We start from the raw sequence: 25,627 nt of genomic DNA on the forward strand, positions 1-25,627 counted from the left end.
CTCCATGGCCAACCCACCAGCCCCCGTACTGTCGGAGTGTGGCGGCTGCTCCAACAGCTCCGGCCGAGCCCTAACACCCTGTCCAGGGTCCTCCACCTCCTCCAAGGCCAACCTACATGACCCCTCGCCATCGGAGTCTGGCGGCAGCTCCACCGACCCCTGCCGAACCACCACACACTCCCCTCCCGCAGGGCCCTTCCCCCGGTTCTGACGATCGGGGTGCGGCCCAGAAGGGTTGGTGACGGCCTCCACGGAACACAGTCCAAGACACTGGTACCCCGCCGGGAACCAAGAAACAAAGTCCAGTGCTGTGGGGACTGGGATTGACAAAGGCTGGAAACTTAGCGGAGCTCTCCTTGCAGACCTGGCCCATTGGCACTGGGTACATGACTTCACGCACCTCCGCACGTCATTTCTCAGATGGGGCCACTAAAATTGACAGGAGGCCAGGCGCAACATCCTGAAAAACCCCCAATGTCTTGATGCAGAAGTGCCATGAACCTGTGAGAGCACCCGTCGATGGATGTGCCCTGCGGATGTGCCCGAGACTTCAAAAGATCCCCTTCCAAAATCCATGGGGACGCCGGCCCTACTTCCGCCTTTCTTCGCTCCACCCAGTCATCACCCCGCTGCGCATCCCGTATTAGAGACTGCATGCTCACGGGATGACAAATGGCAGCGCAGGATGCAACGGGTAGAACAGTCCAAGGTGGAAGCGAGTTCGCAGGGTCAGAGTTTTCTACTGTACTAGGCAGGGCATCCGCCCTAGGATTCTACACACCCCGAATGCACGCTACCTTGTGCAAATGGGGTATCACGGCTGCACAAATGTGCTGGTTGTCCGACATGATAGTGCGTTGCTGAGGGACGGCTGCAGTCTGTGCAACCCTTCTGTTCTTCTTGGGGCAACTCCCTGCCCGTGACACGACAAAAACGCGCGACAAATACGCGTCGACAAGTACGCGTCGTCATTAGCGCACCCACATTACCACATCGATATCAGCGCGACGATGGCAGCGCGAAATGTGAATGATTTGAATTAATGTTTGTGTAATGCTTTTGAGTTTGTAAAAAGTGAATGCTTTGAATTAACGTTTGTTTTAACCGCAATATTTTTTAAATGTTTTAAATGTAAAATGCAGCAGCGCGAAAAGTGAATGCTTTGAATTAACGACTGTTTTAACCGCAGTATTTTTTAAATGTTTTAAATGTAAAATGCAGCTTTTGAATGTTTTGAAACAGTGAAATGTAAATAAAAGTTTATTTTGTTGCATCAAATCGATCAGTTTTGTTGACTAGTTTTATTATTATTTATTATTTATTTATTTATTTATTATTAAGTTTATTATGTCACTAAATAAGTGAGGTTTAGGGGCTTTGTTTAGGGTTTAGGACTAGTTTTATTATTATTTATTATTTATTTATTTATTATTATTTATTATTAAGTTTATTATGTCACTAAATAAGTTAGGTTTAGGGGTTTAGGATTAGGTTTAGGATTAGGTTTAGGTGTTTAGGGTTAGGGTTAGGGTTAGGATTAGGTTTAGGATTAGGTTTAGGATTAGGTTTAGGGTTAGGTTTAGGGGTTTAGGATTAGGATTAGGTTTAGGGGTTTAGGATTAGGTTTAGGGTTAGGTTTAGGATTAGGATTAGGTTTAGGGGGTTAGGGTTAGGGTTTTAGGATTAGGTTTAGGGTAGGTTTAGGGTTAGGTTTAGGGGTTTAGGATTAGGGTTAGGGTTAGGTGTTTAAGTTTAGGATTAGGATTAGGTTTAGAGTTAGGATTAGGTTTAGGATTAGGTGTAGGATTAGGGTTAGGGTTAGGGGTTTAGGATTAGGTTTAGGATTAGGTTTAGGTTAGGATTAGGTTTAGGATTAGGTTTAGGGGTTTAGGGTTAGGTTTAGGATTAGGTTTAGGGGTTAAGGATTAGGATTAGGTTTAGGGGGTTAGGGTTAGGTTTAGGATTAGGTTTAGGATTAGGTTAAGGGTTAGGGAATAAAGATATCAATTACAGACAGTAAAATGTAGTACTAAAAGTTTATTTTGTTGCATCAAATGGAATAAAGATATCGATTACAGAATAAATAAATCAGTTTATTATGTCAGTAAATAAGATAAACAGTCAGCAAGTCAGCAGTAGAAGCATATTATGTCAGAATCAATAAATCAGTTTACCACGCGATGGTTTGCCATTTGACAGCTTTGACAGTTGCAACGTGCACGTGATGGTTTGACATTTGACAGCTTTGACATTTGCAACGTGCACACGAAGGTTTGACAGCGCCCGATGGTTTGAATCCTTTGACAGCTTTGCAACGTGCGCGCGATTATTTGACAGTTGACAGCTTTGACAGCTGCAACATTTGCACCTGCGTGATGAAGCGGTGCTAGCGTCCCATTTTGCTAAAAAATACTATGGAAAGGCGCGGATTTGCCCTAAGCCCTTATGTCTCCGCGCTGTCGATTTCGCTTCAGCGATTCTGACAGCGCGGATTAGACCTTCGTGCTTATGTCTCCACGCCAAAGGTCTTCGCGATATTGTGGTGGAACCCTCCCTGCCAGGTGTCCAAGATCCCCACAGTAGAAGCACAATCCCTCAGCACGTCGTCTGTCCATCTCTGTCCATGACACTCGAGGTCTGACAGCACCCAACTCCATGGGCTCTTCCCAGTCCACTGCAGTCCCTTGCTGAACTGGCATGCTGGTGGTCTCCTGGAATGCATGGCGAGGCCTTCGCCTCTGCAGCCGGGCATCTATCCAGAGGCACAAGTGGACCAACGCGTCGCACGTCGGTGGCCTGTCCACCCTCGCCAGTTCATCCTGCAAGGCCTCAGACAATCCATCCTGGAACGTGTCCATTAGAGCTGGTTCATTCCACGTGGAATCCTGGCTATGCAGCCTGAATTCACTTACATAGTCCTGCAATGAACCACTGCCCTGCTGCAGTGACTTCAGACTTCTAGCTGATGTTTCCCCCTTGATAGGATCTTCAAACATCTGTTTAAAGTACTGACAAAAGTCCTGGAAGTCATCCAACAAAGGGCTCAGCTGACTTAACTAGGGGGTAGCCCAACGGGCAGCTGTGCCTGAGAGCAAACTGATAATGAATCCCACCTTCGTCCGGTCAGTGGGAAAGTCCTCTGCTCTCAAACTCAGGAACAGCTGGCATTGTCCCAGAAATGCGGCAAACATGGCCAGACTCCCATCATATTTATCTGGCATGGCTACTGGGCACTTCCTCCTTGGCTGGGGGGGGCGGGTTTGCAGCTCTCTGCAGCTGTGCAATTTGATCCGCCAACACCGATATCTGTTGAGCCATCTGCCTATTTTCAGCAATTAATTGCTCCATAATTAATCAAATGGAGGCTTGTTTTGGCAGAAGTCAATCTGTTCTGACTCCCCGCCTCCGCTTGTTCAAAGCCGACAGGCAGACAGACTTAAAAGGAAATAACTTTATCAGTCCTGGCTTCCGCTGGCTGTGAGCCCAAAATTAAACATAAATAAAGTCTCGGGCAAGAAGATAACAGAATGCAAAAACAAACTTCTCTTACGGCAACACCAGGTGTACAGAAAGAAAGCAGATCACTTCTCCAAGTGTCTCCTTGAATCAGGGTTACAGAAAGCAAATCACTTATCCAAGTGCCTCTCACAAACAAACCACGACCGATGAACGATGAACGAACGACGAACGATGAACGTTGACTTCTGCAACCAGGGCGTGGCACCATCAGTCCTTTTATCTCCAGAAGACCACACTAACGAGCCCCAGCTGCATTGTTATTCCTGCATCCCGACTCAACTCACAGCAAACTTCTGCTGAGTCACAACATATACCTATGGTTTGATAAAAATAAAACGCACAAATACTTTCAAAATGATTTAATTAGAAGAGTGTTATTGCAAAAATGGCTCAAAATAAAAAAAATCCACTATGTGAAAATCCCGAATTGGCTATCACCGACAGAAAGAATGACCCATCCAAATTTTATAGATTTGAACAAAATGCTAAGATACAGAGGCTTAATTGATAGACAGGGAAATTTAAAAACAATTGAAGAATTGGCAGAACAGAACATGAAAGTTGACTGGCTAACCTATCTCCAAATCAAAACTAAATAAAATAATTATATGAAATTATATGACATTGAAACAGAACCACACGAATTGGATAAAATTATTCAAAGCTCAGATAGAAAGATGATAGGGAGAATATATAAATTTCTCCTGATGTATAAAATGGAAGAGGAAATTGTGAAAGAACAAACTTAGAACTTTGGCTATAATATTGAATTAGACAAATGGGAAAAATTTTGGGGAACAAACTTAAAAATGACACTATCAGTTGCATATAAGGAAAACCAGTACAAAATGTTTTACAGATGGCACCTGGCACCAACAAGGTTAGCTAAAATCTTAACAAATACCTCCCCAAAAATGTTGGAAATGCGAATCAATACACGGAACATATTACTATTTATGGTGGACCTGTGAGGAGGCTAAATTTTTTTGGAAAAGGATCAAAAATTGGCTGGAGAGGTTAAAATAAAATGGAAACCTGAAGTTTTTTAGTAGGAATAATGTCTGCAAAATACAAAAAAGAAATCCAGTATTTAATAATACATATAAGGATTACCTTTGCCCAGAAATGGAAAAACAAATTAACTCCAAGCGAAGATGAAATAATAAGAAAGGTTATGGATTGTGCTGAAATGGACAAACTAACTAAAGAAATCCAGGGAAAAGAAGAATCAGAATTCTACCAGATATGGGATAAATGGTATAGGTGGATGGAGGAAAGAAACAAGAATCAATGAAGGAATATAACAAAACTCAAAAATAATAGTTATGAGTAAAATAAGAGGGTTGAGAATGGTGAAATCCAAATGAAATACAAAAGAAGGGGAAATAATATAAGGTGAGCGGTATCAATTGATAATTGCTATTAGAAAGAACGGGAAGCTCCTGTCCGTATTGTATTGTGTAAATGGGGTGTACATCTAAGTTTTTGTGTGTATTTTACATGTTTGTTAATAAAAAAATAAAAAAGTAAGATAGGCAGACAACTAATTATTAAATAAACAAATGGTAAGTGACAGATTAGAGGTTGGGGTGTAGGCCACTTACTTTCTGCAGATATCTGAATTGTTGGAGAGCCACATAAGATAAGTGCATGATGGGTAATGGGGTGAAAAGGAAGGCATGGGATTTGGTGGAGTGGGAAAGCAAGCCCAAGACCCATGGAGACTCTGAGGGGCAGGAAGTACAGCAGAAGGAGGTGAAAGAGTTTTGGGAGATCTGGGGCAGGTAGGTTGGGCCTCTCCCACATCTGAGGTACTCCATACTCCATTTAACAATTCACATGGTCACTTAATGATTGCATCCCCAAAAGCAGTGAGATTTGTTAAATGAGGTGATCGTGATTTGTGACCATAATGGCAGGCTCCATTACAGTCATAATTCGAAGACTATATGTCATCTAGACTGACATTTGTGGTCATCCTAGTAAGTTCACCTTGCTCTATTGTACTAAGTTCAGAATCATTCACAGTTTTTTTTAGCTTGAGAAGTGTAAGTCCTCTCTTAAATTCCAGTTGCTGAAGCTTACTTGTTTATTATTATCATATCATCTAGTAAATTTTCATCCATCCATCCATCCATCCATTCATTCATTCTACATTTGTGTCCATCTCAAGCATATCACATTGGTGGCTAATAGAAAAAACAAAGATTATAAAAATAACAATCATAGAAATTAATATACCCCCCCCCCCAGCATAGGCAAGATACAAAGTTAGCCACAAAACCTGAGCAACAACAAAGTCAAGGAATCAACTCAACAAATGATGATTATTGTTATAATAATTTTACCATTAGTCTAGTCTTAAATAATTATAATTACAGCAATAATTTTAATAACAAAAAGAGACTGATGCAGTTAGCAATAGCAATAGCATTTAGATTTACACACCACTTCACAGTGTTTTACAACCCTCTCAGAATGGTTTTACAGTCAGCATATTGCCCCCAACAATCTGGGTCCTCATTTTACCAATGTTGAAATGATGGAAGGCTGAGTCAACCTTGTTACAGATTAAATATATATTTATTGCCAGCTTTATATTTTAATCCAGTTCATATATTTTTCTGTCTCACTTTTATACTGTATGTATGTATGTATGTATGTATGTATGTATATGTATGTATGTATGTATGTATGTATGTATGTATGTATGTATGTATTTACTCACCAAAGCTATTTCTTTATGAAATTTGTCTTCAAGACTGGAGATATTTTTAAATGTGTTCACATAGAAGCCCACGCGCCTAAGTAGAAATGACAGGTAAAGATTAAAAGTGTGAAAGAAGAAAGAAAGAAAGAAAGAAAGAAAGAAAGAAAGAAAGAAAGAAAGAAAGAAAGAAAGAATGAATGAAAAACTGCTTATTGTATATGAACACAGCACATTTTATTCTTATTCAAAGAATCCTGAAAATGTAAAACACATAATTTACATGTATAACCTGAATGGGCAAACAACCTCCTTCTTTGCAAATTTCTAGCTTATGATACTAAACTTAAGTTAAGCTTTCTTTAGATATATTTATCTCCATAGTATAGATCTCTATTGCTTGGGCATGCTCTACACCCAATGGATGTCAGTGAAGCAACTATGGAAGAACAAGGTTTGCCCTTTTGTTTTCATTATTTTTCTTTGTTCCCTCATTGAGTTAGATGTCTCCAACACTTAATGAAAATAAAATTAAGATTTAGTTTCTCAACAAGCTCTACTTTTGAATCATAGTTAAATAGTTCACTGTGCTAATAAGAAAATGACTGTTAGAACAGCCAAGTGATTTTTTCTAAGGGTACAAAGATGCCATTAAAAGATCACAGAGAAAAAACAATTTAATTTTTTAAAAGCTTTGGGGAAATAAAAAGATGAAGCACATAACTTTCCAAACAATATACCTTGACCATAAAGATGGTAGTTCTTCTTGCAAATCAGTGTTAAAATCTTCAAATACCTTCTGTGCTTTCTGAAACTCTTCTTCTGCCTACAACAAAGTGAAATACCTAGCAAACTTTTTTGGGGAAAAAAAAACAAAACAGTTCTGAACAATGCAACATATTATTCCTGATGGGATTTATTTGGGTTTGTACTCCTTTTAAGGACAAAAGCAGTCAGTCTCAGAACTTAATCCAGAGGTTGACTATGTTTTCAGATTCCAGGGACCAAACAAAAAGGGAAAAGAAAATTAAAGATTCTGCCAATGTCATGACAGCATTAACCTTGATGAAATTTTTGTTAGACTACCCGACATCTAATGAGATTGCAGCTTCATTGCTTTAAATCTGAATGAATTTAAGATATTCATTATTGAAAATTTTTAAATCTTTCTTAAATTGGTGATAATTTTTATTATATTGGGGTACATTGAAAGCCATCTGAATGTGACTCAGAATGTGAATAGCATGTTATTGGCTTGGTTACACTTAGCTGAAGTTGCTGAGTCTAGAGCCAAACCTAAATTTTAGGGATACCATACAACCAAGCCTTTAAAAAGAAAGAGAAAAAGTTACTGTTGTAAATTTCCTGATTCAGAATCACAACAAATGTGCAATTGTGCACGTATTAGTCACTTATCCCTTCTTTCTCCATTCCAAATCCCTTAAAATAAGTGGATGGCAATAAAACTTTAATGAGAAAATATCATTTAATGCCCATGGGAACTTTTTAAAGGAAAGCTTACAGTCCTACCAATGTGATTTTCTTTCTTTTTTCTTGCAGGCAGAAATCATAGCTGTAAAGGGAAACATTAAGCTTTCCCTTCCAGTGTGCTATCATAAAAGCTATTCTCTTCACAGTTGTAACTATTTAAAACAGATCAGATCAAAATACTTTGCCTCCTAAGACTGCACAGCAAGTGATGCTTTTATTTCCATTATCAAAGTGAAGAGCATCTCAAGCCAATCATTTTGACTTCTGATATGGACATCTTGAAGCACATATCTATCCCTCCCAGGTACTAAATGTAACTGTAATTAATTAATCACTTAGTAGGAAAGTAGAGCAAAAATAAAGTGACAATCTGAAAATTTCCTCTTTTCTGTAAGGGAGAACCAGTCTTCTGTAATCTTATTTGAAAACTGGGAAAAAAATCCCCCACAGATATCTAATTCACACCTATGCTAAGCTTTTGTGCCATTGAACTGTTTTATGAAGTCAGTTACATTTGATTTCATATGTAATGATATTTTAATATTACTCCAAGAGCTTTATCAGCTTTTGATAACATGTTGTTATTTGTAAGTGTTGTATTATAATTGTAATTATACAACACTCAAAATTTAACAGAGTCCTATTACCACTAGGATAGAAGATCACAAAGAGATTTCAGCAGTGTAGATTGGGCTGAAAAGTTGAAAAATAAATCAGAAGTTTGTTAAGACTGAATACCGTAATGTTTCTACTATGGCCAAGGAAATGGATGTACCAAATATAAGGGTCCTTTAAAAAGAAAAGACAATCTAATACATTTCGGAAGGACCTCTCACAAAATTACATCTGAATCTGTTTAAAGTTAGAACACAGGGATGTAACATCCACATACTGAATTTATTTCTAGTGCAATGATGAAGAGAAAATGCTATTTTATTTGGAAATGCTAATCCCAGAGGCATGATCTAGATGTCATTCATGGACATCTTAATCATTGGCTATATGTGATATACTATCAATGTACTGCAACTAGTGAAATTTTAACATGATTAGCTCACATTAAGCTTTTATTCAATATATGGTTTACTCAAGGCTTTCAGGTAACCTCCTGTATTTCTGAATCAATATCATCCAGGATTTGTCTCTTGGCCTTGAGAAGCATCTGTCCAATATTAAGATAACAGTTCTTTCTAGTGTGAGAGCTGCTGGTTCCTATCTCACTAGCATCACTACTGCAATATTGGTGGCCCAATCAAATGATAAAACACAACTTAACAGCACTAAGCATAGATTAATGTCAATCGCTCCCTGCATGTCTTGTAAAGAGTATATTGTTGTATCTCTTTCTCTCTCTCACCTTAGAAATTCTCCCTTCATCTTTTCTTTTTGAACTTTGCAAAGCTTCCAGATGATGTCTTGCACTATCATAGTCTACTAGCTTCCTGCTCCGCTTTGCAATGCGATTCTGTAAATAATGATATTCAAATCAAAAATCACAATCACAATATAGTACAAGATATCTGAAAAGAACTTTTCTGCTTTAAAAATATTATGCGTTTCTTCCATCACTTAAAAATTAAGCCAGTGTGATGTATGTGAAATGGAACCAAGGTGTCCCAGATTCAAGTCTATTTTTACCATCTAGACACCTGAATGATCATTTTCTCTCTCCCTGTTATTCCTGGAAAAGTTGTTGTAATGAAACTAAAATGATAAAGAGGCCCAAAAATGTACTTTTTATTTTAAAAAAAATAACAGGCATAGCGATTGTATTTTTCAAAGTGAAAAAAAAAGTTTCAAAAGCCACAGACTTTGAACTTCTAAAATTCCATATATTTATTTTACATGCAATTTAAAACTTGTTGCTCCAGACTTTATTGAAAACATATGAAATCTTCTCCAAAGATTAAAAAAAAGAAACTCACTAAACTATTCAGAACCCAATTTTCAGCAATATGTATAAATCAACAAAAATAATCAAAAGAATACTCCAGCTGTTAAAAATAATGCTTTTATTGCAATTACTCATTTGTGATAGGATTAAAACAGTATTACACATAAAATATGCAAAAGAATGGAAACAAAAGAATAATCATAATATTAAAAATTAAACATTTAATTCTGAAATTAAATTCAAACAGAGCATCAGAATGTTTTAGCAATGAAAGGTCTAGGACCATAATAATAAATGCGAATGACCTTGGCAGATAGGAGGAAGAGTCACAGATTAGGCAATGATCAGAGAAGAAGTAGCAGAGCCCATAGAAGAAATAGAAGCATATCAAACATTTCAAAATAGATCCTATCTAGTTGGGATTGTAAAGATTAGGGAGGAAAAGTATATTTTCAGGCTTGCAACAATTTGAGGTACAGCTATGCTTCTTGCTTTGTTCTACTTCAAAGTACTGGTACTAGAAGACAACTTTATATTTATCAGATTTTTTTAAACACAAAACACAAAACACATTGACCATTCTTTATGATTGAATCAGATTGGTGAATATACTCATAAGCCAAATATAGTAATTGAAAGAAAATGTTCAAAAAATGTATTATTCCAAAGGTTAGAAGAACATACAGCAGTGTGTTCCTTGACAAAGGTATTTAGTTAACACACTAAAGATTTAGTAATCCTAGCACAAAATATATAGCAAATCCCATTATCAGTTTTGTTCCATGAATGTTCATGTATTTTCAAAGCTTCAATGCAAAATATTATTGGATAAACCAGAGGAATTGTATAGCCAGACCACAAATGATTTATTTGGATTTTAAATAAATCATCTTCCATTCACAAACACCCCCACCTCAAAAGAAATAAACAGTATATAAATCAAATTGTCATATACCATAAAGAAACCTAGTTTCAACTCTGATTTGGCTCAAGAGATAAATGTGATACACCTGGGACTGATACAACGGGTCCAGAAATTTTAGATTGTTATGTGAGTGGGGCAGAATCTCTGCAGTAATTTCCTACTCTCTGGAGTCCCAAGAATTGAGTAAACATCAGGTGCACTGCCAGTCTTATGAAATATTTCAATATTTAGTCACATCTGTGCAAAGGCAATATAAAACAATAAAGCCATTTGTGTTAATCCCACCTAGAATCCCCAGTCTTATCAACATTTAAGGTTGAGGGGTAAATTTCTAAGGGAGTGTCTTTTAGCTAAAGGGGTCAATACCCAATTCTTCTTGTCTATTTTCTGGTAATTAAATGTAAGCAGCTGGAAGAAAGCTTTTATAGAGTATTATGCTTTCCAAATAGAGTATTTTTGCTTCTATTGCTAAACATTTGACTTAAGACACATAGTGGCATGCTATACCTTTATATCAGGAAACTGTCCCAAATATGTATCCAAAGTTAGTAATGACCCATCTACCAGCTTTTGGTGAAAATCTTCCCAAAGCACATCACATTTCTGTAGAGAAAGATGAAACATGCTGAAAATACGGATTTAAACAAAAAAAAATATTAACACCTACAAATCCAAATAAGAATTTCTATCAATCCAACAGCCCAAAATTAAAAGAGAAACTCTGGTTATTTGAATTTTAATGACATTTATTTTCACATTGATGTACCTAATATCATCAAAACAGTGATGTTTTTCACTGTTTAGGATTTACCATGTTTTTTCAACATTAGTTCAAGAGAATGGAAAGTAAGGAAAATATTTAGATATTGCTTATAAACTTCCACATTCATTCTTGCCATATGCAAAACCCAAAATTCATTCTTGCCCACAATATATTACGTATAATTGAAAAAATTCTGCTCTCATTTTCCTAAGGAGATCGAAGTTTATCTCCAAGGTCACTTGTTCAAGCATCTAGAGTCACACTGGAGGATGCCTAAAAGCTAGTAAGTTTTATTAACTATTGTTGTATCAATTCTTTTTTCAGTATAAATAATTTTCAGTCAAATTGTCACCTAAGAACTTCAAAATTAGAAATACATTAGGATGCTGAGAGTCAATGACATTTTACATTTGTCCAAACATTAGAACATAATGCCTCCAGGATATATCTTAGTTGTGCATTAAATTGTTCTCAACAACTAGCCAATGGAAAAGACATTTTGGCACTACTAATCATTAGTAGTAAAATGATAGCTGATGCCTGTGAAAACTTGCTAGAAAGCTGATACAAATCACATAGCAACTCAGTAACCCTATACAGACATTATTGGTGTAGAACTCAGGCCCAACTGAAATACAGGAGCAGGATTATATTGCTGGCTTCAGTCTTCTTTTATAAAAAAAAACCCAATTTGATTAAAAATTAAAAATTCATTGCCAACAGGATCACAATTGATGATATTGGAGAAGGAGGAGGAGGAGGAGGAGGAGGAGGAGGAGGAGGAGGAGGAGGAGGAGGAGGAGGAGGAGGAGGAGGAAAAAAGGTAAAAACTAATACAAACTAAAAACAAAGAAAAGAATAAAAAATAGAAAATAAAAATAGAGAAATAGAAAAAATAATATAGTAAAAAAAGAAAATATATATATAAAGCAATAACTTCATCACAACAAATATAAACAATTTTAGTAATTTATCACTCTTATAACAGAACTAATGATATCTTCTTTCTATATTTGAACTCTTATTATAAACAAATTCTTAAAGTCTCCTTGTTTCAATCCTGATCATGAAGTTTTAGTCCTGGTTATCAAAAGCTAAGTTTTACCAGAGATAATATATATATTTTAACCTTAATCAAATAAATCAACTTTATATATATATCTCTTTTATTTTTAACAATCTTGATCTTTAGATAATGTCCTAAAACTTTTACATAATGTCCTAAAACTTAAATTCTTTTCATTTCTTCTGTCTCTTCTCACAAAATTCTTCAAATCTAACATTTTTTGCAATACACTACAGGAAAATAAGCTCTCATTTGTTATTTATATTTGAGAAAGTTAGGCAGTTCAAAAATGTGCAAAAACTCCAAATTAATAAATAACTAATTATATACATCTTTTAATTACTAAAATATCAGTCAGTTTCTTTTCTATGGCAGAGTAGCATCTTTTCCCTTATCATTTTGTACCCTATCATTTTTAAGTCTACTGAGTTCACTTTCAATTTTGTCAGGTAAAACTTGTTTCTCTTCTATGACTTTTTAAAACATAGTATCTATAGAAGGAGTCATTCTTATATTTAACTTCTGTGTCTATTATTCAAAAATATAATGTAGTATGCCCCATATTGAAATAGTTTGCTTTACACTCACTGGAGACTACTGTCCTGCAATCTCCTCATAAGGAGCAACGGTCTGAAGCACTTGTGGGCAATCTCAAGTGTCTCCTTCAGAAAGAAATTGTGAAGAGCTGGTCTACTTGCTGGCTCTTTATTCTGCTTGCAGTAATCAATTCCACTTTTAGTAGAGCTGTCTTTGCTATTTCTTCTCTGGAAGTCACTACTGTATTAAATCTCAATGTCTGGCAATTTAACATGGTAATTAATACACAGGATGTCTGGGATGGATCCACACTGCCCCTTTATTTGCTTGTAGAGGCTTAGAGAATGCCCAGATCAGACTAATGGGTTATTATCTGCAATATGTGGGAGATATTTGCATGGTATATCAGAACAAGAAACTAAAATCCAAGCATGGAAGTAATATAATGGCTTAAAGATAATAATAAGCCACCTACACAGACTAAAATTAAGGCTCCAGAATAGATCCAACAGTAAAGTACAAAACTAAAGTTGATACCATTTCTTATAAAACACAGGAAGGGAGAATTAAGGTCTCAGCAGTGATGTACTATAAATTTTCCTTTCAAAATAAAAGCCTTTAGGACTGAAACAACTTAAAGGAGAGGTGATGGTTCAAATCAGAAAATCTATAAGAAGCCACTTATAGAAAGTGCTGTATACCTGCTGAACTATGCACACATATTAGAACAATCATATTGAAAGGACTCCTCTCTTTTGCTCTAGTCAAGACAGAACATTCGAAAATCTCTGACATTTATTCACTGATACTCCAGGTGCTGAAAGCAATGTGGAAGAGGTCTGCAAATCCTCAGTAGTAGATAAGATCTTAAACTATTCAGAGATGAGATACAAGGGGCATGAAGCTGGAGAGGAGAGGACTACTGGAAACAGATGCAGTCAAATCAATAATAATAGCTGCAGCCTGCTGGTTTTTTTTAATGTTCTCATAGAATGAGTCACAAATAAGATGAGTGACTGCATCAAAGCTATTTAGTAAACACTTGGCAGTGTTTATATGAGTCTGATGCTTGGATTTCCCCAAAGCATAAAAAGCAAATATTCCATCCCCGCATTTGGCACTTGCAGAAAACTCTGCAGCTAGAAAATTGTGCCTTTATGAGGCAATGAAGATTAGTGAAATAAGATAAAAATTTAAAATGGAAGAATCAAACATAAAGAATCCATCATGAAGAATGAATACCTGATCGTTGTGGAAGTTGCAGAATAGGATTAATACTGTTCTTACTAGTTCATTCTGTGTACAAAGGAGGCACCTGCCCAGAAATTGATATACTTTGCAAGATTTCACTAGACTCTGGACAGGCAGATAATGCAAGAGGATAACCATGTAAGTCAGCTGCATGGGGAAATGAGTCAAGTTAAAAAGGATTCCATTATAATGTGAGACTAAAAATAAGGCAACAAACACAAATTAAAACTTAGCCATGAAGCTCATATTGCACATTTGGATCTAATCTCTATCTGAGCTGTGTTTGTTCACCATATTTCCTTAGCTACAGTTTTCCTATTCAATCCAATTCCTTGCAAGTGGAGGAACCTACTGTTTGACCCAGGTGGACTTGGGGAGTGGGACAGAAAGAGGAACCTGAAGAACCGGTAACTGGAGTCACAATGAGGAGGCCCAGAAAACCAGCAGCTGATTGGTGTGGACCTGAAGAGGAAGATTTCATGATGTCCCAAGCCTCTTCTCACTTTGCTAATGTAATGCTCCTCTTTGTATCACTATGTTTATTTGTTTTTCTTGAATCCAGAACAACCTTTAGAGTCCTCATAGCTTTGGAAAAAAATTGTGTTATATGGACTCTAATACAAACAGTGTACTATTTTCAATGGTATCAGGCTGATCTCCAAGACATCAAGCAACTCAGGCTCTTGTTTTCAACCAAAATCACAAAAAAGGAAGGAACCTATGATCTTCAGGAATTATATTCACAGTTGCTTTAGTGATTTTAAAGTACAAGTAGTCCTTGACTTATGAGCACAATTGAGCCCAAAATTAATGTTACCAGGTGAGAAATTTGTTGTGAGCTTTGCTCAACTTTACGACATTTTTGGCCACAGTTGTTAAGTGAATCACTGCACTTGTTAACTTAGTAACACAGTTGTTAAGTGAATCTGTGAATCTTAAAAGTCATTGTTTACTTCTCACATTATTATTTTTTAATGTTTTTATTTTTAAACATAAAAGACAACATATAAAAGTATCATCCATTATATACAGCATGTCATTTGGTTACAAGCGTTTGTGCATCCATATTTTCAATTATGTATACAATCAAAAATTTCCATCTAAGTACCTCATTTTCATTGTGATCATATATTCAATTACGGTTAATATTTCTTTCTTTTCAGCAAACCTAATTCCTTTGCATCCTTAGTTGTCTATTTAATAACAATATACCTTTATGTAATCACTTACTTCTCACATTAATTTATTGTGTCTATTCTAAGTACAATTCAATCTAAATCTGCAATTTCTTAAATAAATAAAATAAATTCTTACCTCACCAACCATTTTCACATCTTCTCGCCCATACCAATCAGGTTCATATACTTCATGAAGAGACTCTGTAAGCTTTTTGGAAGCATCTTGCATGCCTAAAATTTTGAGCAGAAAGAGTCTGTTGTTCACATCTGTAATCTCAAGGTTGGATTCCATTTCATCTGCCTTTATCGGTGTCATCTATGAACTTCAGAGATTCAATAAGGCTACGAAACAGGATTTTGTTAGGTTTAAGGTTTAAGGTTTTAATGGATTTGTATGCTGCCCAATCCCGAAGGACTCCGGGTGGCTTACATAAAAACAATTTTAAAAAATATTAAAAGATATTAAAAGAATTTAAAATACAAGACAAAGAGATTTAAAAAAGATACAACATGCGCTCAATCTTAGTGGGGCTGAAGCTCAGTCAAAGATCAGCAGCCCCAGGCTGCCGGAACAGCCAGGTCTTAATAGACTTTCGGAAGGCCGAGAGAGTGGGGAGGGTCCGGATCTCAGGGGGTAGATGGTTCCATAGGGCCGGGGAAGCTACAGAGAAGGCTCTCCCCCGAGGAGCCACCAGATGACATTGTATAGTCGACGGCACCCGGAGAAGGCCCACCCTGTGAGATCTTATTGGGCACTGGTAGGTATGTGGCAGGAGGCAGTCACGGAGATATCCAGGTCCTAGGCCATGTAGGGCTTTAAAAGTGATAACCAACACCTTGAAGCGTGTTCGGAGACCAGTAGGGGGCCAGTGCAGCTCACGGAGGATAGGTGTAACATGGCTGTATCTAGGTACACCTAATATCGCTCGCGCAGCTGCATTCTGGACCAACTGTAGTCTCCGAACATTTTTCAGGGGCAGCCCCATGTAGAGCACGTTACAGTAGTTGAGTCTTGAGGTGACGAGGGCGTGAGTGACCATTTGGAGTGCCTCATGGTCCAGGTAGGTCTGCAACTGGTGCACCAGGCGAACCTGGGCAAAAGCTCCCCTGGTCACAGCTGACAAATGGTGTTCTAGCATCAGCTGCGGATCCAGGACAACACCCAAGTTGCGGGCCCTCTCTGAGGGGTGTAAGATCTCACCCCCCCAGGTTTAAAGATGGAATATCTGGACTATCTTTGTGGGGCAGCATCCAAAGCCACTCGGTCTTGTCAGGGTTGAGCGCAAGCTTGTTCTTTCCCATCCAGACTCTGACAGCTTCCAGGCACTGGCACATTACTTCTACTGGTTCACTGAGTTGGCACGGGGCGGACAGATACAGCTGAGTATTGTCAGCATACTGGTGGTATTTAATCCCGTACCAACGAATGATCTCACCCAGCGGCTTCATGTAGATGTTAAATAGAAGGGGGGAAAGGACCGAGCCCTGCGGCACCCTGTATTTAAGGGCCCTAGGGGTCGACCTCTGTCCTCCGACCAACACCGACTGCTACCTGACAGAGAGGTAAAAGGAGAACCACCGTAAAACGGTGCCTCCCACTCCCACCTCTTCCAGCCACCGCAGAAGGATACCATGGTCGATGGTATTGAAGGCCGCTGAGAGGTCAAGAAGCACCAGGATAGAGGAATGTCCTCTATCCCTGGCTCGCCAGAGATCATCGGTCAGTGCGACCAAAGTGGTTTCGGTGCAGTAACCAGGAAGTGATCCGACCATGAGAAGGACGAGATCTCTATCCCCTTTAGTTCCAGATCATGTCTCCACTGCCCTGAGAGAAACACAAGGTCGAGCGTGTGTCCCGCCACATGAGTCAGACCCTGAATTACCTGGGTCAAGTCCATGGTTGTCATGGAAGCCATGAACTCCTGGGCCCCATCTGAGCGTTCGCCAAGAGATGGCAGGTTGAAATCCCCCAGTACTATAAGTCTGGGGAACTCTACCGCCAGTCCAGCTACTGACTCTAGGAGCGCAGGGAGGGCTGTTGTGACACAGCTGGGAGGTAGGTACGTCCGAAACAAGCCCACTTGACCCCCTAGGTCCAACCTCACAAGGAGGGACTCACACCCGATATTCTCTGGAGCAGGGATCCTGCGAGGAGCTAATGACTCCCGGATAATGATTGCAACTCCTCCACCCCTTCACTGGTGTCGTGGCTGGTGGAGCACCTGAAACCCTTCTGGGCACATTTCTGAGAGGGGGACTCCTTCCTCATGGCCCAGCCAGATTTCAGTAATACATGCCAGGTCTGCCCCCTCGTCTAATAGTAAGTCCCGGACGAGAGGAGCTTTATGGACCACAGACCTGGCATTTAGCAATAGCAGCCTGAGACCAGGGCCCTGGCTTCCATGTCACCTGGTTCCTGAGTTGAGCTTTCAGGGCCGGAACAAGGGATCGCTGTGACATAGCAAACCCTCCTTCTCCGGTAATAGCTAGCCCTGTAGCTCCCATTGTACCTGCCCCTCCCAGTCGTAACCGTAATGCTCCGCCCCGCTCCCATCCCCATAGATGCCCCCCTGTCTCCCAAGGTCTCCGTTCTTCTCGGCAGGCCATTCATACCAAACACTCTGGGATGAGAGGCGGATCCGGGCCCCCATCCACTTCTGCTTCTGCACTCAGTGGAGGGGGCTCCAGGCCGCACTTTCAATCCCCTCATATGCACCAACCAGGTATTCTCCACATAGATACCCCACTATAGTTAAAAGAATACAACAATACAATAAAATAAATTATGCTAGTTTAAAAGAAAGTGGGATCATTCAATCACAAGCATACATACACACTCCACATATGGAAAAGAGGGGGTTGTGCAGATATTAAAATTGATATTGATATTGTGCGAGTAAGTTCATAAAGTTTGTAGGGCAGAAACACAAAAGTCGAGTCGATGGCAGAGGGATGCAGAGGGAGTAGTTAGTCTTCTCTCCCAAACAGCGTGGCAAAGGGGGGCAAAAGTCTGGATGGCTGAGATGGTGTCCCTGGGGTAGCGGTAGGTGGCAGTGGTTGTAACAAGGAAACAAGGTTGTAAATCTGGGAGTCCAAGAGTCCAAAGTCCATAAGCAGTCCGATCGAATGGAGGGGGGCGCCCGAAGGGGCCGCGATGATGACAAGCAAATCAGCTGCCCACTTCCGTCCAGCGGCGTGCAAATCAGCCACCCCACTCCTTGGAAATGAACGACCAGCTGGTGCAACTCCAAAGGCTCCAAGGCCTCTCCCGATCGTAAGAAACAAAGACAAAGGCCGCCAGGACTGCCGCAGGCCAATGTACAATGGGGGGGGCCTGGGAGGGCCGTGGTGGTGGCAGCAAGGCCAGCCGCCCGATCTCATTCGGCGCCATCCGGACCAGCCACCCCCTTGCTGGCACGATAGTATCAATGCGATCCAAGGCTCTCCCGAGTCTCCCAAGTCCAGAAAGTAAAGCCAAAAGACCCCAGCGTTGTTAGAAGCCGCCGGAAGTGGCACCGCCATCTTTGCCACCAGATAGAGAAAAACCGCCAAAGTGACCCCGCAGGCTGGGAGCCGGCCCAAAGCGGCGACCCCCCAGCTGACCGTCCAGTCGGGTCCCCTGGCTCATCCTCTACCATTTAGACCCCTTCCTGCAGGGCTCGCCGCTAAAACTGCGATGTTTCCAGCATTTCTTTCCACCTGCCCAGCCGGAGCAAGGAGGTTGCCGGCCATTCGCAAACTCACACATGCGTTAGAATTTATTTTTTTAATAATATTTATATAAATAATATTTATTTTGAATGTTATTTCAAAAATAATAAAATGATAAAAAACAGTAGTGATTGGATATCAATGACAAATGGGAATTCTAAAAATGAATGAGTTTGACTGTATATGTCAGCCTCTGCCTTGCTGCTGCTTTCAGCTGCCATTGAAACAGGGTGGGAGGGCATGGTATTTGGGAGGGGAATTAGTCTGTACTGGAGGATTGTTATTAGGAGTTATTCTGACCATCTCTGTGAGCATGTGGAAGAAGGGAGTTTCCCGCCGAGGCCAACTGTCCAGCATTCCAACCTGATGATGATTTTTGAAGAGATCCCCCACTTGACAGTTGGGTGAATTATGATTGGACTATGAACTGGGCTACCAAGGGGAGGGGATTGAATCATACATGATATCTATTGCTTTCACGCCTTTTTACTCAGACTTAGCTTTGCTTTGCTTCTCATCGTTTGTAATCAGAAAAAGTACACTTAATTCTGAAACTTGGAGTTGGGTGGTTTCTTTCTTGATTATTAAATGAAGAGGCACCTGACATTAAGCTGAGTCTCACCTCGCACCCAGCCCGGAGCGAATACCTTCCGAGGGGGGTGCACTCAACGGAAAAAAAAATGTCCTTCCATGGCAGTGACCAAGAGGAGGATATGGCAGCAGCTGCAGCACCATCATTAATGGAAATGTTGGCTGACCTGCAAGTGGAGTAACCTACTGTTCGACCCAGGTGTACTTGGGGAGTGGGACAGTAAAAGGAACCTGAAGAACCGGTAACTGGAGTCACTATGAGGAGGCCCAGAAAACCAGCAGCTGATTGGCGTGGACCTGAAGAGGAAGATTTCATGATGTCCCAAGCCATGAAACTTCTCAAAGGAGCATGGGAAAAATGCCGGGCTCGAGAGAGTGGTGTGGAAAGAGGAGCTAAGGAGGAACTAGAGAAAAGGTATCCGTTGCATAGTTTAAGAGAGGCGGGGGGGCGAAGGGGAATGTGCACAAGAAGACCCAGCACCAACCTCACTCCCTGCAGCTAGAGACATTCCGAGAGCGGGGGGGGGGGGGGGCAGGCGATGCCGAATGGCTAAGGTTCCACTCTTAAGTGTAAAGTATGCTGGAGAGCCCAGAGAACTGGGATTGTTTTTAATTCAGGTTTGGAATTATATGCAAATATATGGACCTGACCTGAACTCAGATGAAGCTAAAGTAAGAATAGTATTAATGGCTCTGGAGAAGAAGGCAGCTGAATGGATGGTTGGATTACATAATAGTGATTCCCCTCTCCTAAGAAACTTTAACGGGTTTATGGCAGCCCTGATAAGATGCTTTGATGACCCTCTCATCGAGCGCTGGGCTAGAATTAAATTTACGACCCTTAGACAGGGCAAAAGGACTGTGGCTGAGTATGTACTCAATTCCAGGAACTGTCAGCTTATATGAGAGGATGGTCTGAAGAGGCCTTATTAGATCGTTTCGTGGATGGCTTGAACAAAGAAGTGTAAACAGGAGACTCCCCCGCCGTTTAGAACCTTGGTATGAGGCAGCAGCAGATGTTGAAATTGATTTGTCCAGGCTTCATTACAAGGGAGAAGGAGAAACTGAGGATTCCCCACCTTCCACCAAAACCCTCCTCTCAAAGATGCAAAAAGGGGGAAGGGGAGGATTCACAGGAAAATCTAAACCTCCCGTGTGCTTCCGCTGTGGAAAGGAGGGGCATCGTGCTGTAAACTGCAGAGTCAAGCTCAGCCACACCACACCACCCCCTCGCAAGGAGAAAAAGATGGAGAAACCTCCTAGCAGAAGGAAGGAACCAGCTTTGGCAGGGGAGGAGCCTTCCTGCCGCTTCCACCCGGCAGAGGGAGAAAACGAAAGTCCCAGCTCATCTGACGACAGTGATTCTGACAAGACTGAATGCTGGTTAAGTTCCCGCTCGGGTCCCATGACTGTCCCAGTTGAACTTAGAGTGCCCTCTTCTGGCACACAAGAGAAAATTCATTGACAAAAATTTAAACATTTATCTATCTATCTATCTATCTATCTATCTATCTATCTATCTATCTATTTATTTATTTATTTATGTATTTATTTATTGTATGCCGCCCACTCCCGGAGGACTCTGGGCGGCTCACAAAAGACAAGGGAAAGGGGGAAACAAGACAAAGACAACATATTAAAAACAAAACCAACATTCACAATTTCCGTGGAGGTAGATGCTTTTCAGCTCCCCCCAGCCTGCTGGAACAGCCAGGACTTGGTGGCTTTGCGGAAGGCCGCGAGGGTAGTAAGGGTCCGGATCTCAACAGGGAGCTCGTTCCAGAGGGCCGGAGCTGCAACAGAGAAGGCCCTCCCCCGGGGAGTCGCCAGCCGACATTGGCTGGCAGATGGAATCTGGAGGAGACCCAACCTGTGCGATCTAATTGGTCTGAGAGAGGTAATCGGCAGGAGGCGGTCTCTCAGGTACCCAGGTCCGATGCCATGTAGGGCTTTATAGGTAGCGACCAGCACCTTCAAGCGGATTCGGAGACTAATAGGTAGCCAGTGCAATAGGGCCAGCGAGCCAGCTAGGCCTCGAGTGGCAGCTCCAGTCTTATTCAGGGAAAAGAAAGATGGCTCATTCCGTCTCTGTGTTAATTTTAAAAATCTTAACAGCATTTGCGCCCAAAATCTCTACCTTTTGCCACTAATGAAGGACATGTTGGCCCAGCTGGGGAAGGGAAAAATCTTCATGAAGTTGGATTTGCGGGAGGCTTACTATCGGGTCAGAATTAAGGAAGGAGACGAATGGAAAACTGCATTCAATTGCCCTCTTGGCTGTTTCCAGTTTCATGTTATGCCCTTTGGCCTACATGGGGCGACAGCTGTTTTCATGCAATTAATTAATGAGGTCCTACATGACCATCTTTACAAAGGCGTAATGGTCTATCTAGATGATATCCTTATTTACACGGAAACATGTGATGAACACGTGAAGCTGGTTCACACAGTACTCAAAAAGCTTCGTGCAGCGGAACTTTATGCTAAGTTGTCCAAGTGCAAATTTCATCAAGAGAAAGTAGATTACCTAGGTTATCGCATCTCCCACAAGGGAATAGAAATGGACCCTGCTAAAGTCAAAGCAGTCACTGAATGGGAAGCTCCACGCACACGTAAACAGCTACAAAGCTTCCTGGGTTTTGCTAATTATTGTCAATTTATTCCCTCTTTTGCTAAGATTGCTCTGCCGATCACGAATTTCCTGAAGTTGAAAGGGGGGGCGAAACCCAGGCCTAGTAAGCCCTTGAACTGGACTATGGAATGTCAGGCTGCTTTCGAGAAATTAAAACGTCTATTTGCAGCTGAACCAGTCCTCAAACACCCAGACATGGACACACCTTTTGTGGTCCAAGCTGATGCTAGTGATATGGCTGTGGGAGCAGTACTTTTTCAAGCCAATATGCAAGGAAAATTACAACCCTGCACTTACACCTCCCGTAAAATAAACAGAGACTGAAAGATGTTGGGCTATTTGGGAAAAAGAGGCTTTTGCTGTTCGATGGGCTCTGATGACCTGACGTTATTTTCTAGAGGGTGCAAAACACCCTTTTGAAGTATGGACTGACCACAAAAACTTAGAGGCATTAAAAAAAACCAGGAAGTTGTCTCCTAAGCAAATGCGATGGGCACAACATTTCAATAGATTCAATTTCACCCTGAGGTATATACCGGGTGGAAAGAACTTTATGGCTGATGCTTTATCCAGGCTTCCAGTTCAAAATTGAGTGTTGTCCAACCTGTCATACCAGTGAGAAGTCTGGCTGTTCCTGTCGTTACCAGAAGTCAGGCTGCTTCCAAAGTGATGGTTACGCAAGACCTCGCTACTAAGCTCAAAGGGGCTTTTGCGGATGATGACTGATTCAGCCACCATGAGAATGAGTGCACCATGAAGGATGGACTTGCTTGGATTGGCACTGTTATATGTCCCCATGTCCATTAGATCCTTGGTCCTTCAACGTGCTCATGACTCTCGCATGGCTGGACACTTCGGGTTTGTAAAAACCCTACACCTCATCAAGAGACAATTTTGGTGGCCATCGTTGAAAAAGGACATTGAATCTTATGTGGCTAGTTGCCCCACTTGTGCTGCAGTGAAGCGGCCACCAGGTAAGCCTCAGGGATTGCTCCAATCAGTTGCCCACCCTGAGGCTCCGTGGAAAGAGATCTCTATGGACTTCATTGTTGAATTACCGGAAAGTCATGGCAATACTGTGATTTGGGTTGTCACTGATTTGTTCTCCAAACAAGTTCACTTTATTCTTTGTCCTAAGATCCCATCCGCAAAGTCCTTGGCTAAGCTGTTCATCACGCATATCTATCGTCTACATGGGGTTCCGGACCACATCATTTCGGATAGAGGGGTCCAATTCACCTCCTTGTTTTGAAAAGAGTTTCTGAAGTTAATTGGCTCCGCCCAGGGGTTGAGCTCTGCCCACTACCCTCAGACTAACGGTGCTTGTGAAAGGACTAATTCCGTATTGGAACAGTATCTTCATTGTTTCATCAACTACCAGCAAGATAACTGGGTGGAATTATTACGCCGGAATCATATTCAGTATCTTGTGATTTGGAAGCATTTCCCTCCCTCTCATGCTGAGTGGGTTGACAAGTCTCATGTGCAGACTCCTCGGCTTCTCCGCAACTTCTACTCCACTTACCTTGACAAGCCCTGACCTCATTTGTTTTTTTTATTTTTCCCTCCCTTCTTCCTCTTCTTTGTCATGTTGTTCGTTTGTGTGTCTCTGTTCTTTTGTTTCTGCAGGTGTGAGTCTACTTTTCTGGAGGGAGGCCAGATGTCAGCCTCTGCCTTACTGCTGCTTTCAGCTGCCATTGAAACGGGGTGGGAGGGCATGGTATTTGGGAGGGGAATTAGTCTGTACTGGAGGATTGTTATTAGGAGTTATTCTGACCATCTCTCTGCCCATGTGGAAGAAGGGAGTTTCCTGCCAAGGCCAACTGTCCAGCATTCCAACCTGATGACGATTTTTGAAGACATCCCCCACCTGACAGTTGGGTGAATTATGATTGGACTATGAACTGGGGTACCAAGGGGAGGGGATTGAATCATATGTGATATCTATTGCTTTTGCGCCTTTTTACTCAGACTCAGCTTTGCTTTACTTCTCATCGTTTGTAATCAGTAAAAGTACACTTAATTCTGAAACATGGAGTTGAGTGGTTTCTTTCTTGATTATTAAATGAAGAGGCACCTGACATTATATTTTTTCTATATAAAACTGTAATCACTTCTTATTTAGCAGTACTGTCTTTTCTTTATTGCCAGTATAAATGCTAAATTAAGCTTAGCAGAAAAATAGTTTCTCTAGGGTTCTTCTTTTGTGTGTATTTTCTTCTGACTCCAAGTTTTGTCTGGATTCCATTATGTAGTTACACACAATGGATGGACAAAGGTAAATAGGTCAAGGCAACAGCTCTGCTGTTTGCTTTGTTTACAATTGCATAACATTCCAATTCAAAACATACAATTCAAACCTACCATATGGTTTTTACGTGTAGCTAGATTTTCAGTGATATAAATCAAATAGAAACAATCAAATTCTAAGACATAAATTATTACAGAACAATTGTCAGTTGAAACATTGGATCATTTCATAGTTATTTTAATGTTATTTCAGTAGGAGCCACATTTGAGGATGATTTTTAAAACATTTTGCCACTCTAATGTTCCCCTTTATTTTTGACTCATCTGCTTCTCTTTACTCTTTTGAGTTTCCTCTTCTCCTAATGTCTCTCCCTTTTCTAAAACCATTTCTACACCTTTTTTCACTCCATGCCCCTTGCTTTTCCAAGTCTATAAGGATAAATCTGATAGGCTGATTTTGAAAAATATAATCAGGATTGAATCTAATGAAAGGTCACCAAGAAATACGCAATTGTAGGCCAACCACTTCCATATTTTGCCACCATGCTCAACTCAAGGCAAACATGATGGTCACATCATAGTGCAGGCGTCTGCAATCACATACCTGTCAGAATCATAAGGAACAGCACAGCACAAGATTTCTTTCATCATCACTTTGGAAAATAAGTTGACCCACCTCCTCTTTGTGGTAGCCTATTAAATACTGGAATACTGCTCTCATGTCCTCCCCTCCTCTACTCCTTATTTTCTCTAGAGTAGCCATACCTAATTACTGCAACCATTCTTCATAAGTTTTAGTCTCCAGGCCTTTAATCATCTTAGTTGCTCTTCTTTGCACTTTTCCCCAAGTCTCAACTTTGTTTTTATAATGTGCCCCCCCTCTATTCGATCGGACTGCTTATGGAGTATCCTATGCAGTATCCTAAGAGTGGGCTTACTGTGACTTTATAAATCAGTACTAATAATTCACGTGATTTTGATTCTATGCCTCTGTTTAAACAACCAAGGTGTCAGGCCTGCAGCGGTTCCTTTAAGAATCTTTGGCCTGCCACACTCTCATTAAGGGGGGGAATTAGCAAGGGGTAGAATATGTTGTTTTCAAAATAAAAAAT

At 40.6% G+C, this 25,627-nt stretch overlaps 1 protein-coding gene across 2 annotated transcripts in view; it reads right to left on the reverse strand.

The window, feature by feature from the left end:
• The window catches only part of AMPH (amphiphysin), a 228,107-nt gene that overhangs the window by 72,652 nt on the left and 129,828 nt on the right, over window positions 1-25,627 (reverse strand). For both annotated transcript variants that reach the window (XM_087713101.1, XM_087713099.1), the window contains exons 4-8: window positions 15,468-15,562; window positions 11,044-11,139; window positions 9,075-9,182; window positions 6,967-7,052; window positions 6,248-6,323 (exon numbers count right to left, since the gene is read on the reverse strand). In XM_087713101.1, coding sequence (XP_087569227.1) covers window positions 6,248-6,323; window positions 6,967-7,052; window positions 9,075-9,182; window positions 11,044-11,139; window positions 15,468-15,562 — 461 coding nt within the window. The remainder of the gene's footprint in view (window positions 1-6,247; window positions 6,324-6,966; window positions 7,053-9,074; window positions 9,183-11,043; window positions 11,140-15,467; window positions 15,563-25,627) is intronic.

The sequence above is a fragment of the Thamnophis sirtalis genome, unplaced genomic scaffold (assembly GCF_051295495.1).
Source record: "Thamnophis sirtalis isolate CommonGarterSnake01/CBP01778 unplaced genomic scaffold, rThaSir2_p1.2 scaffold_4, whole genome shotgun sequence".
In the NCBI taxonomy this organism is placed as follows: Eukaryota; Metazoa; Chordata; class Lepidosauria; order Squamata; family Natricidae; genus Thamnophis; species Thamnophis sirtalis.